Genomic DNA, 13,821 nt, shown 5'->3' with positions numbered 1-13,821 from the left:
GTATCAGCAATGCCAAAGAGGGGCAGATGCCAGGGTCTTAGGAGGCCTTACTCCAAGGTCATTGTCTGGCTTCTGACTGTAGTGATAATCAAGCATGGTCATACTGACAAATTGAAATTGATGATCACAGAGCTGGGAACGCTTCTGTGAGCATCCCAGGCGGGTTAAACAGGAGTGGAGCGATCGGCCCCACATTTGATGTGCAACTCAAAGATCTAGAAAAATGGCAGAATAAACTGCTCCCGTGCTGTCACTTCCGTTTCATTGTGCCAACAACCTCGGCCGGCGTCACGGACCACGAAGAAGCAAGACAAGAACCCACAGGGGAGAGTCCTGGAATTCTTCTTCTCGGGTTGTAATACATATGTAAAATGCCTTTCTGGAGAAAAGAATCTGAAGATTGACTCTCTGTGTCTGTAGGGTACTTCCGTGGAGATGTGTTTTGTAGATCTGTTAGACTTGTCGTTTGCGTTATCTGTTACAAAGGCAAAGGCAAATAGGGTGTGGTTTTGTTCTTCATCCATCTTCTGTCTCTGTAGGAAAAGCCACCTCCAGTCAGTAAGCAGGAGAACACAGGCACTTTGAACATCCTCAGCACTCTCTCCAATGGCAATAGTTCGAAGCAAAAAATCCCAGCAGACGGAGTCCACAGGATCAGAGTGGACTTTAAGGTAAAGGTGTTTTTGTGACCATGTAGTGTATCAAGCGTCATGGACTTTAAATCAGAAAAATGATGTTAACCAGGGGTGCCTGGGTGGCTCAGTTGGTTAAGTGTCCGACTTTGGCTCGGGTCGTGATCTGAGTTCGTGGGTTTGGGCCCCGCGTCTGGCTCTGCGCTGACAGCTTGGAGCCTGGAGCCTGCTTTGGATTCTGTCTCCCTCTCTCTCTGCCCCTCTCCCGCTCACACGCTGTCTCTCTCTGTCTCTCAAAAATGAATAAACATTAAAAAAAAGAAAAAACAATGTTAACCCAAGGTATTGAAAGAAAGGCAACTCGACACCAAGTCAGGGAGTAAGAACTACCATCAGAAGGTGGGTTCAGGGGTGAGAGACACCACTGTTTGTGAGCTGGCTAAAGAACACAGGCATTGACGCACTCCTGACCATTGTGAGCAATAAAAGTGCATTTGGATGAGAACAGTGTGAGGAAAGAATTCATTCACATAGGAATTATCGAACCACGATGATGGCTTGAATCAGCAAAACTTTAAGGAAAAGTCAGTCCCAAGGTATCTTTTAACAGCGTGTGTGTCTGAGATTCTAATTTTGTAAAGCAGCAGTTCTTTTCAAACCCACTGAAGTGAAGTATTCTGGACACTATGCTGTCACTCTGGTTCTAGGCTTTCCATCCTCACTTTCGTTCCAAAGCGGTGTCATTGTAACACTTTCATAAATGACCTGTGTCTCTCTCTCTGCAGGAGGATTGTGAAGCAGAAAATGTATGGGAGATGGGAGGCTTAGGAATCCTGACCTCTGTTCCTATAACCCCCAGAGTGGTTTGCTTTCTCTGTGCCAGCAGTGGGCATGTAGAGGTAAGAAATCCTGCTTCTTGGTACCCCAGAAAGTTGAATGGTAGATTATTTTGCTGTAATGAAAGAATCATTTATTCTGTTTCGTTGGCGTGTACCAGGTGCTTACCCCCTCTTTAATTTTATTTAATTTTTAAAGTAATCTCCCTGCCCAACGTGGGGCTCAAACTCACAACCCCGAGATCAAGAGTCGCATGCTCCACAGGAGGCCTCTAGGTGCCCTGGTATCTCCTCTTGAAACCAGCCACCGAAGTATTTTTGAAGATTTTGTAGAGGTTTTATGAAGGAATCTGCCTCTTAGTAGAGTAGCAAAAGTATTGAGTGTGAAAAGTTTAATGGTCTCATCTCTTAAATTCACTCTTTTTATTAGAGTTCTGATATTTCTGCTACATGTCCAAACATGGAAAAACTGTTACAGTGCTCTTCTAGAGAAAGATGTGGCTATCTTATATTGAATATCAAAAACCCCTTGTCTATAAAGAGCTCTTGGCAATTAATAAGAAAAAGGAACAACACCCACTAAAAGAAAAGGCTAAGGACAGAAATATGTAATTCACAAAATGAGAAATAAACATGGTGGGAGGTGTCCTAGAGCCTTCTGATGAACAAAAATTGGACATTAAGCATTAAAAAGATCATGTGGGAAGGGACACCTGATTGCCTCAGTTGGTGGAGCATGTGACTCTTGAGCTTGTGTTGCGTGTTAGCCCCAGGTTGGGTGTAGAGATTACTTAAAAATAAAATCTTAAAAAAAAAAATCACGTGGGAAAAAAAGATTTGGAAATAGGGACTTTCCGCTGGTGGAAATCTAAATGTTAGTCTTTCTTTCTGAGCAGATTGTTCGGAAATACGTATTTATCTTTAAAATGAGCATACTGTCTAACCCAACAATGGTACTCCAGGCATTTATCTTAAGGCTATAATTAGATCAGCAAATAGGTATATGTGTACATACATATGTGCGTGTACAATACATACACGTGTATATAAACATACATGTACATAATATATACATGTATTGTATACATACATGTATATAATAAACCTTTCTCTATATATGTAATAAATACAAGACTTTATTTCAGTACTCTTTATAGTAATCAAAAATAGGAAACAGCCAAAATTTTGTCAGTAAAGAGCGGGGGCTTGGTTAAAATAATTATAGGACATGCATATAAGGGCAAGTATGAAGTCCTACATAATAATACAGATTGATATTGACATGGAAAGGTGTCCTTGACACGTCACTGAGTTAAAATAGCAGGTTACAAAGTGGTATGTAAGGCGTGATCCCATTTTGGTTTGGACATTGTTTTAAAAATATATTCAGAAAGAGTTGTGGAAAGATTTACATCAAAATCTTAAAAGTGTGGTTGGGTTATGGTTGACTTGTTTTCTCTTTATTTTTCTTTATCCTTTTGAATCTTTTGCAGTGAGTATCTGCCACCTTTACAGTAAGAGAGGAAAAAAAGCACAATTTAAATAGAAAGCAGAAGTTTGTCATTCATACAATCCTCAATTCCAGAATGCCTCCTTCGCTTATTTATCACATAGGTATTTTAGTATCATAACGAAATTCCAAACCCAGATTGTAATGTGGATATTGAGCAGTCTGTGAGACTCATTCACTAGCTAAGAGATTCAGCCCTGCCCACTTGCTATGTTAAATTATACATTAGCAAAATTATACATTATTGTCTGGTGTTCATTCATTAAGCAAATCTATTAGTGCCTATCGTGAACTATAATATTGTTCTAAGTGGTGGGGTTGCTTTAGATACCATTGAGATTAAGAATATTCAGTGTAGGGGCGCCTGGGTGGCTCAGTCAGTTAAGTGTCCGACTTTGGCTCAGGTCATGATCTCACAGCTCATGGGTTCAAACTCCACGTCAAGCTCTGTGCTGACAGCTCAGAGCCTGGAGCCTTCTTTAGATTCTGTGTCTCCATCTCTCTGCCCTTCCTCCGTCCTTGTCTCTCTCTCAAAAATAAAAAAAATTAAAACATTTAAAAAAAAAAAGAATATTCAGTCTATAATTGATTCTCCGCCTTTTGGCTAAGAGCAAGTGAAGAATATTTGGTCTGTAACATCAAGGGTCTGCTGTATTTCTTGTATGTAATCTTTATACTTTGCATCCATACATATGCTATCCACATGAATAACTTGTAGCACCAGTCCTTCAACTTCTATGATAAAACAATTTTTTTCAGACTATAATTGCTTTAATTTAAATTGTGTAGTTATGCACAGCAATCCCACAGGATTCCAAAAAACTGAATTAGAAAAGGAATAGCCCACTGCCTGCATTGCACTCCTAAAACATAACCAGTGCCTAATGAATTCTGGCATTTGAATTTTAAAAATCTTTTTATGGTGGTGTTATTTCAGGTTTGCAGAAAAGTTAGAGTACAAAGAATTCCCATATATCCTTCACCCAGATTTCCCAAATGTTAATTTTTTAAGTTTATTTATTTTGAGAAAGAGAGAGAGCCAGCAGGGGAAGGGCAGAGAGAGAGAGAGAGGGAGAGAATCCAAAGCAGGCTGCGCACCGCCAACATAGAGCTTGACGTGGGGCTCAGACTCACCAGCTGCGAGATCATGACCTAAGCCGAAACCAAGAGTTGGAAACTTAACTGACTGAGCCACCCAGGTGCCCCTCAAATGTCAATATTTTTATTTGCTTTATCCTTTTCTCTTTGTGTGTCCGTATTTTACAAAGTGAGAAGTTAAATATGTATCCACATTTTATATGCAGACACATTTTTTTCTGAAACTTTGGGAGTAAGTTGCAGGCGTGTCCTTTTACGTCTGAATATTTTGGTGTGTATTTCCTAAAACCAAGGACATTCTCATGTAATCACAGTATAGTTATCAAAATCAGGAAATTAACACTGGTATATTACTGTTAACCTAATCTATAGACCTCATTTAGACTTGACCAGTTGCCCCAATAATTCTGTTATGGCAAAATAAAATTCTTTTTTTTTTTTTAAGTTTATTTATTTATTTTGAGGCAGGGGGGAGCACAAGCGGGGAGGGGCAAAGAGAATCCCAAGCAGACTCCACTCTGTCAGCATCAGGCCCATGTAGGGCCTGAACTCATGAACGGTGAGATCATGACGTGAGCCAAAATCAAGAGTTGGATGCTTAACCAACTGAGCCATTCAGGTGCCCCAGCAAAATAGAATTCTTACTCAAAATTTTTAAAAATGCCTATATGAAAATATCATTTTAAAATTACAGATGGAAAGGATAAACCAGAGCTTACGACTGTCTTTAGTGTATTGTCAGAAACCTTTAAAACCTTCCCAGGGTACCTGGGTGGCTCCGTCAGTTCAGTGTCTGACTCTTCCTTTTGACTCAGGTCATGATGTCACAGTTCATGGGTTCAAGTCCTGGTTCATGGGTTCGAGCCCTGCGTTGGGCTTTGCACTGACAGCACAGATCCTGCTTGGAATTCTCTCTCTTTCTGCCTCTCCCCTGCAAACACACAAAACCTCCCCATTTCCCCCTTCCCATAGCTCTTGTAGCTTGCTTATGGCACTTAGCCACATTCTGTTAAATCTGGGAATGTATTTATTATATATAAAAAAATACATATCTATATAGTTACTTTAAAAATATTTTTTAATGTTTATTTATTTTTGAGACAGAGACAGACCATGAGTGGGGGAGGGGCAGAGAGAAAGGGAGACACAGAATCTGAAGCAGGTTCGAGGTTCCATGCTGTCAGCACAGAGCCCGAGGCAGGGCTCGAACTTACCAGCCGCGAGATCATGACCTGAGCCAAAGTCGGACACTTAACCGACCAAGCCACCCAGGCGCCCCTATAGAGTTATTTTTTTAATTCTACTGTTATTACTTTAGTCCCCTGAATCACCTGCAATGCCTAATATTGGACTTTTTTTTTTTTTTTTTACATAATCATTGCTGAATGATTATATGTTGAATAAAACATGTTGGGCTCCTGTAGCCTGAAGTATATAGATAGGATTTGGTTGCTATTTCTTCATGTTATTTGACAACTTCTATGTTCCCATCTACCCTAGTTTGTGTATTGCCAAGTCTGTTGTGAGCCCTTCCACAAGTTTTGTTTAGAGGAGAACGAGCGCCCTCTGGAGGACCAGCTGGAAAATTGGTGTTGTCGTCGCTGCAAGTTCTGTCATGTCTGTGGAAGGCAGCACCAGGCTACAAAGGTATAAAACTAAGTGATAGAACTCTTTAGGGGATTACCCCCTCTCTCCATCTCTGCCTTTTGTTTTGGGGTTTTGTACCTATATTTTTTCTTTGTTGGCTTAGTCTAGCATGACTATTTAGGTATAATTCATTGCCTATTTTTGTGTTTTAATTTGGGGCATATAGGAGAAAACGTTGTCATTAGGTAAAATCCCCCAAAGTAAATCAAATCTACCCGATAAGAACATTCATCACCGAGGACCTTTCGCAGGACCTAAATCTGCATGCTTTCACTGAGAATAAATAGTTCGTGAGAAAATTTAAACTGTTATCATGATGTGCTATACTTTAGTTGCAGATAAATATGAAAGGGACACTGAGTCATAGGTGTTTCAAGTGAATTGATGTGATATCCACCTTTGCCTTTAAATTTTCTTTTTTATTGTAAGTGACATACAATATTATGTTAGTTTTTGGCGTGCAACTTAATGATTCAGCACTTCTGTACATTACACAGTGCCCACCGTGAGAAGTGTCGTCGCCATCTGCCAATGCACAACACCATTACAGTCCTAGTGACTGTATTCTCTACACTGCGCTTTCCGTGTCTGTGACCTACTCACTTTATACCTGGAAGTTGGTAGCTATTCATCCTCTGCCTTTATATTTCCTACAGCAGCTGCTGGAGTGTAATAAGTGCCGAAACAGCTATCACCCTGAGTGCCTGGGACCAAACTACCCCACCAAACCCACAAAGAAAAAGAAAGTTTGGGTGAGTGCACACATCGTGCTGTTTCAGAGAGAACTGGCATGGAGCTCTGGGGCTCGTGCACCTTGTAACAGGGAGAGCCTTGCTCGAGGATGTCATTGTAACAATGTTTTGGTCTCATTATTAAGGAAAGCCATCCCAGGGAAGAAGTCCACTCTGGAAACTGATTGCATCCGAGATCTTTTTAAATGAGATGAGATACTACAAATAAATTCCTATTGAATTTCTTTTCTTTTCCAGATCTGCACCAAGTGTGTTCGTTGCAAGAGCTGTGGATCCACGACTCCAGGCAAAGGATGGGACGCACAGTGGTCTCATGATTTTTCACTGTGCCATGACTGTGCCAAACTCTTTGCTAAAGGTACATCAAAAAAGCCGGTTTTATCAGCTTTCAGGGGTTATATTTGGTTGTTCTGGAGGTGAACACTCCAGGGAAGTAAAATACAAAGTCTTGCACACTTTGTCAAGGGTACCATTTAGACCATTTCCTAAATTCCTGGCCTTGTTCTTTTCTTTACGCGAAGTATTACAGCAACTAGAAATATTTTGTTAGCTTATATGGGAAGAATTAAGGGGACTTGTTGTAATAACTAACCACAAAGAAATGCTCTAAGCCATTATTTCCGAAAGTAAGGTACATAGACATTTCATTGTTTCAGAAGCGATTTTAGGTGGTATTGAGTCAAATATTTTATTTTCATAGATATGCTAGAAAAAAATTAATAACTAATACGTTAAACTCGTTTTGCTGATTTAGGATAATAATGATATAAAGTTTACTATTGGAAGTTATACTAATATAAGCAAGTTACTAATATAAGCAAATCAATGTTAGGTCTATTAAGGATGATAGAGGATATTATGGATAAAACAAATGGATGAAAGTTGTATGTTGTGCTGAACTTTTCGAAGTGCTGCTCTAAGCTCTAACTTAAATCACTAGGAATAAGGAGGTGTAAATTAACTGTGTTATTTTACACCCATATCCTCAGCCTTTTTTAAAAAATATAGACATTTCTTTGGAATGTTCAAGAGAGAAAACTCTCTCTTTCATTCTTTTTTTATTGTGTCGTCTGTAGACTCTACCCACGACCTTTAAAAATGAGTCTAAATAAGGGTGCCTGGCTGGCTCAGTCCATAGAGCATGTGACTCTCGATCTCAGGGTCGTGAGTTCAAGCTCCACGTTAGATGTGGAGGCTACTCCAAAAGAAAAGGAGTCTAAGTGGAATTAGTGGTATGTTCTAAGAGCTCAGAATAATCTTGACGCCTCACAGATGTGTGAGCATCCCATCGTAGATCTATGCTGGCGTTGTTAAGAAGTTCCGGCAAATAGAAGCCCCAGCCTCAGAGGGGCCAGCACAGGGCCCAGAGCCCCGCTGAACCGCGTGCTTTGCTCACAGGGAACTTCTGCCCTCTGTGTGACAAGTGCTATGACGACGACGACTACGAGAGCAAGATGATGCAGTGTGGGAAGTGCGACCGCTGGGTCCACTCCAAATGTGAGAATCTTTCAGGTACAGAAGGTTGGAGTCTTTTTTTTATTACAGTTTTCTTCTTTCTTGGTACATTTACAGCCCCCAGAGTAATCTGTAAACGTAACATTACGGCCATGCTGTTACTTAGAGTCGTTTTAAATTTCCCTCCTTGGTCTCTAGAATAACTTAGATAATTTCGGTCTCTAACACTGTCGTGTTAAGTTGTGCTCGTTTATCAGGAACATAAACATGTACAATATTCATTTGCTAGCTTTTGGTGGGCACCGTAACCGGTCGATCCTCCAGTAACCAAATCCTGGGTTAGTGTTACTGGCGTCCCTTTGGAGCTCAGTATGTGGGGATCAGTTCCTAGGGGATATTAGAGTCTTGCTACTGTTCCTAACCTACAACTTTATATTAAATTCAGTGGAGTAATGTCCTCTTCTCCCTGTCTGCCACCCTTCAGAGCACCTCAGCATCGTAGGTTTTTGTTTTTCCAGATGAGATGTATGAGATTCTATCTAATCTGCCAGAAAGCGTGGCCTATACTTGTGTGAACTGTACTGAGCGGCACCCTGCAGAGTGGCGACTGGCCCTTGAAAAAGAGCTACAGATCTCTCTGAAGCAAGTCCTGACAGCTTTGCTGAACTCTCGGACCACCAGCCACTTGCTCCGCTACCGACAGGTAGGCCCGAGTCTCATGTCGGTTCCTAAGAGTTTGTTCTGAAGTGGGTTTTCTCCGGTGATGGAATGTTGGTTTATTTGCTCTGATTTTATTTTGCGTCATTCTTCATTTAGTTTTGTAGAGTCACTTGTTGTGGCTTTCAACCATTAAGGAAACCTTCAGGGCCGGGGAGCCTGGGTGGCTCAGTCAGCTTCAGCTCAGGTCGTGATCTGGTTCAAACCCCGCGTCAGAGTCTGTGCTGACAGCTCAGAGCCTGAAGCCTGCTTCGGATTCTGTGTCTCCTCTCCCTTTCTCTCTGCCCCTCCCCACTCCTGTTGTGTCTCTCTCTCTCTCAAAAATGAATAACCATTAGGAAAAAAAAAGGTTTTTTTTAAAGAAAATCTTTACAGCCCAGAGTAAGACCTTGTCTAGGGAACTTCTCTGCTGTTATGATAAGAAATTTGGACTTTCTACTCTGAAGGGTCTGAGAGGGACCAATGAAGAGCTTCACCCAAGAGTAACCTGATCAGATTTGCTTTTTTAGAGAAAAAGTGATTCTGACTAGAAGAGAGAGGAAGGATTGGTGAGGACTGAGGCTAGAAGCAGGGATAGTGGTTGGGAGGCAGTTAGATCAATCTGGGGAAGAGAGAGATTGAGGGCCTGATCTAAGATGATAGTCATGTGGCTAGAGACCCTTTCCCTCTGGGAAATCCCTAGGCTCCTCGGGGCACAATTTGTAAATCACTACTTTTTGTCTATTTTAGTCGTGAACTATATACATCTGTAGAGTAGTCATTAGAAACTCAAGGTAAAATGCTGAAAGAACCACATGGATAACTTGAACTCAGAGATAGGCTGTTGCTTTATCTCTTGATAGAACTCACATTTTGGATAGGAACATTTGCAATCTCTGTCTTCCTCAGAAGGGACTGGAGGGTGTCTATGTTTTCATACGAGGTTTGGAAGTTATCAGGCAAAGCTTCTAAGTTCAAAGTCATAGACTTTCATGGTCAAAGTCTTAGAGAACTGGCTCGTTCCGATTACTTTTTCTGTTATTTAAGAAATCTCTGATTATTTTCACGTTCTTTAGGTTTAATAATAGGAATCCTTCCGTGCTATCTTTATTAATTTTAATAGAATTTACACGGGTGCCTCATTTTCAGTGTCAGGTAAAAGAAACCTGTCTTTCCTGGCAACAGGCTGCCAAGCCACCAGACTTAAATCCTGAGACAGAGGAGAGCATACCTTCCCGCAGCTCCCCGGAAGGGCCTGACCCGCCGGTGCTTACCGAGGTCAGCAAACAGGAGGAGCAGCAGCCTTTAGATCTGGAAGGAGTGAAGAGGAAAATGGACCAAGGGAGTTACACATCCGTGGTATGTCTCTCCAACGAACTACCAACATTCCAAGTGCCATTTTAGCTTCTTTGGGTCTTTTGGGGGATGAGGCTTGGGAGTAAGCATTAAAAGATGGTTTGTATTATATTTAGCAACGTCATGTGGATTTAAATACCTAAAAATATGTGAGCTCTCTTAGCTCTGTGTTTCAGAAGACAGGGAGGTAGTGTCTCAGAACAGTTCTCTGGTTTGGCTTTCATCTGAGTTCGCTGAAAATCATTTTTGCCTTAAAATTATTTTTATATTTAAACTTTGTGGGAACATGCTAACGTGAAGTTACTTGGTTTGCCCCTTTTGAAATCATGTCTGAATAACGTGTCTTTCAGTCTAGGATCTTTATTATAGACAGATGTCTTTTAAATGTATGGTTTTAAGGATGTATGGGAATGATTGTTATCTCATGGCCCATATTTGACATTCATTTGTTGATGGGGCATCCAGCTGGCTCAGTCAGTGGAGCATTCGACTCTTATCTCCGAGGTTGTGAGTTCAAGCCCCATGTTGGATGTAGAGATTACTTAAAAAATTACAAAATTTAAAATAAAAAGAACGTACGGGAACATCTGTAATCTCATGGTCCACATTTGCTATTCAGTTGTTTTATTCATTTTAATCTGAGTAAAAAATCATGGTCCTATTTGGGTAACTTGCCATGGTAACAGCTAATTTATTTGCATACTTGCTTTATTAGCCTGGCTTCTCTTGGCTGCCGCAAGTTAATTGAGAACTGAATTCAAAAAGCCTCCGCTAAAGACAAATTACACTGCATTAAAGTAGGGTGTCCATTTTCTGTTGGATTTCTGTGCTGGGTGATTTAGGAGGGAACAGGAAGTGGTTTTGAGACCACACTGCTTTTTGAATAATTAATACTTTGTTTTTGTATACAGTTGGAGTTCAGTGATGATATCGTGAAGATCATTCAAGCAGCCATTAATTCAGATGGAGGACAGCCAGAAATTAAAAAAGCCAACAGCATGGTCAAGTCCTTCTTTATTCGGGTGAATGATATTAATAGTTCATGTTTTTAATGCGCATCTATGGGTAATTACTCTGTGAGCAAAGTGGATTTGTTCTCTTCTCCGATTTGTTTTGCCACGTGTGTAAAACATCTTTTGGTTTAGTTAATTCCTCTGATTCTTTGGGAGGAAATTGGTGAGGTTGCCAGAGTGGATGGATCTTTCCCTTAGTGGCCTGAAATCGTCCTCATATTGACAGGGAAGCTGGTGTGAAGTTGTTAGTTTTCGTGTGGTTTCCAAATGGATGTTCACATGCTTACATTTGTTTGTTTGTTTATTTTTCTGTTAGCAAATGGAACGTGTTTTTCCATGGTTCAGTGTCAAAAAGTCTAGGTTTTGGGAGCCAAATAAAGTATCGAGCAAGTAAGTAAACTTGGTATTCCTTTTTTTCCCTCCTCATCAGCTAGAAATTTGAGAGTTCTGACATTTCTAGATTAAGGTTTCTTTAGACTAGGTCTTAATATTAACAATTAATCATTTGAAATGCCTTTTCGATGCTGCTTTAGAGATGATACTTAATGTTTATTATAGTCTGTTGCCCATTTTTTTTCTTTCTTTATATGTTATGTTTTCCGGAATTTGGCTTAACTTGTGGTGTAGGTACAATCCACGTGCTATATATGTAGCTCAGTATTTGGACTTGTGATAACCGGGTTCTGTTTTATTTGGTTCAAATGGTGCTCTCTCCTGCTCTTGAGTCTCCATATTTAAAATTTTATTCTTAAAAATTTTATTCTACTAAATCCTTTTGATTTTTTGATAAAGTTATCATTTCTTTCTGGAAGTTTCACCAAGAGTCATGTATCGAGGATATATTTTTTTAAATAATAAAGTCCTGTATATGTAGGCCGTTTTCACAATCTGTGGCTTGTTCTTACATTCTGTGAATGGCTCGTGCATGGGGCTGTAACCTGATGATGCCAAGAATTTGATAATTTTGTGTAGTTCTAGGTGTGTCGTAGGAGGTCAATAAATACTTGTTGAATCAATTATTTTCAGCAGTGGGATGTTACCAAACGCAGTGCTTCCACCTTCACTTGACCATAATTATGCTCAGTGGCAGGAGCGAGAGGAAAACAGCCACACTGAGCAGCCTCCTTTAATGAAGAAAATCATCCCAGCTCCCAAACCTAAAGGGCCCGGAGAACCAGACTCTCCAACACCACTCCATCCTCCTACACCACCAATTCTGAGTAAGGCACCAAATGAGTCATTATCCATTTCTCTCTAGATGCAAATGATCAACTTCGTGAATCTAAATTTAATACACTTGCATATTAGAAAGAAATTTCGAGGTCATCCTTAAATGTAACGCAATCATCGTTTTCGCTTAGCTTGGACCGATAACAAGAAATCGATAGAACCGCTGTAACAGATGGCAAGATAACATAACTTTGAACACTTTTTGAAAGTGTTTATTTTATAAGCTGCAGGCTATTGAAGCCTAAGTGGGTTTTTTTTTTTCTTCCTGGAAATCAGACGTAGTATTGCCAATTTTAACTGGTTGTCTTTTGGGTTCTAAGGTACTGATAGGAGTCGAGAAGATAGTCCAGAACTGAATCCACCCCCAGGCATCGAGGATAATAGACAATGTGCATTGTGTTTGATGTATGGTGATGACAGTGCTAATGTAAGTACCTTGGTGTAAGGGGTCCTACTTAGCAGATGCTCACATGAACTGTGTGTCCTTTGTGTCTAAATTTGATGACTGGGTGCCATTTATTTAACGAATGTTTGTCACCTGGCATGTGGCACTTGGGGTTTTTTCTTTTCTTTCATTTAAAAGATGATTTGCCTTCAATTAACCTGCTGATGTCTCATAATTTCTACAGGAAATTCCTCAAAAAGATTTTATGAGAGTCCATAAAATATGTAAGTTGCATATTTAAAGGCTTGTGTTTAACATAGGATAGCAGAGTGGTTAAGATCCCCAGCGCTGGCAGGCTGCCTGGATTCATTTCTCTACTCTGCTGCCTACTTATTGACCTTGGCGAGGAGCTTAACCTCCCTGACTCTCAGTTTCATCTTTAAAATGAGGATAATGATAACACGTAACCACTGCGGGTTATAAGGATTAGAGGAAATAATGTTCATCAAGCTTTATTTAGTGCCTGGCCCATAGTAAGCTTACAATAAGAAAGGTTTTATAAGAAAGAAACGCACACTAAGAGAACTGGCTTGGAAATACGGTTTTAAAGAAGTCAGTGCGCACTTTCATAAACTTACCACGTGCTGCTAATGTTTTTGTTCCCTATGTTTGTAAAATATTTCCAGTCCATGGAAGAGGTAATCTAGAAAGGTGAGAAGTAGAAACAAACATCGAAAAATGACTTTTGATCTTTGCGTGCATCCCCAAGTTAAAGAATTACTGTTGATACTACCTTGACTGAGATAAAGCTAATACCAAGGAAAACCTTCTTTGGCATTATATTCTTTAAAGAAAAAAGAAATCTCTTGATTTCATAGGATGCTGGCCGTTTGCTATACATTGGCCAAAATGAGTGGACACATGTAAATTGCGCTTTGTGGTCAGCAGAAGTGTTTGAAGACGATGATGGATCACTAAAGAATGTGCACATGGCTGTGATCAGGGGCAAACAGCTGGTAAGACCTGTGTAAATGTTACAGAAAAGATCCTCTCTCTGTTTCCAGGTGTTTTCTCTTGGCTAAATGCTACCTCGCTGATGCTTTTCGTAGTGCCTTCAGAATGGTTAGCCAGCAGCAAATAGTGGTGTATACTATAGGCAGATTGCTATTCTGACCCCTCCCTGGAGGATGGTACAAAAGAAACAGAAAACA

At 40.3% G+C, this 13,821-nt stretch overlaps 1 protein-coding gene across 9 annotated transcripts in view; it reads left to right on the top strand.

The window, feature by feature from the left end:
- The window catches only part of KMT2A (lysine methyltransferase 2A), an 84,824-nt gene that overhangs the window by 40,183 nt on the left and 30,820 nt on the right, over positions 1–13,821 (top strand). For 4 of the 9 annotated variants that reach the window (XM_086678976.1, XM_086678981.1, XM_086678975.1 and 1 more), the window contains 13 exons: positions 540–671; positions 1,418–1,531; positions 5,577–5,723; positions 6,380–6,475; positions 6,713–6,833; positions 7,874–7,996; positions 8,449–8,633; positions 9,812–9,985; positions 10,894–11,004; positions 11,312–11,385; positions 12,022–12,215; positions 12,546–12,652; positions 13,489–13,626. In XM_086678976.1, coding sequence (XP_086535102.1) covers positions 540–671; positions 1,418–1,531; positions 5,577–5,723; positions 6,380–6,475; positions 6,713–6,833; positions 7,874–7,996; positions 8,449–8,633; positions 9,812–9,985; positions 10,894–11,004; positions 11,312–11,385; positions 12,022–12,215; positions 12,546–12,652; positions 13,489–13,626 — 1,716 coding nt within the window. The remainder of the gene's footprint in view (positions 1–539; positions 672–1,417; positions 1,532–5,576; positions 5,724–6,379; positions 6,476–6,712; positions 6,834–7,873; positions 7,997–8,448; positions 8,634–9,811; positions 9,986–10,893; positions 11,005–11,311; positions 11,386–12,021; positions 12,216–12,545; positions 12,653–13,488; positions 13,627–13,821) is intronic. The other 5 variants (XM_086678984.1, XM_086678978.1, XM_086678979.1 and 2 more) reach the window with 2 other exon arrangements.

The sequence above is a fragment of the Puma concolor genome, chromosome D1, assembly GCF_028749965.1.
Source record: "Puma concolor isolate L17-30 chromosome D1, mPumCon1.1.hap2, whole genome shotgun sequence".
Lineage (NCBI taxonomy): Eukaryota > Metazoa > Chordata > Mammalia > Carnivora > Felidae > Puma > Puma concolor.
This window is presented reverse-complemented; position numbering and strand designations above follow the sequence as displayed.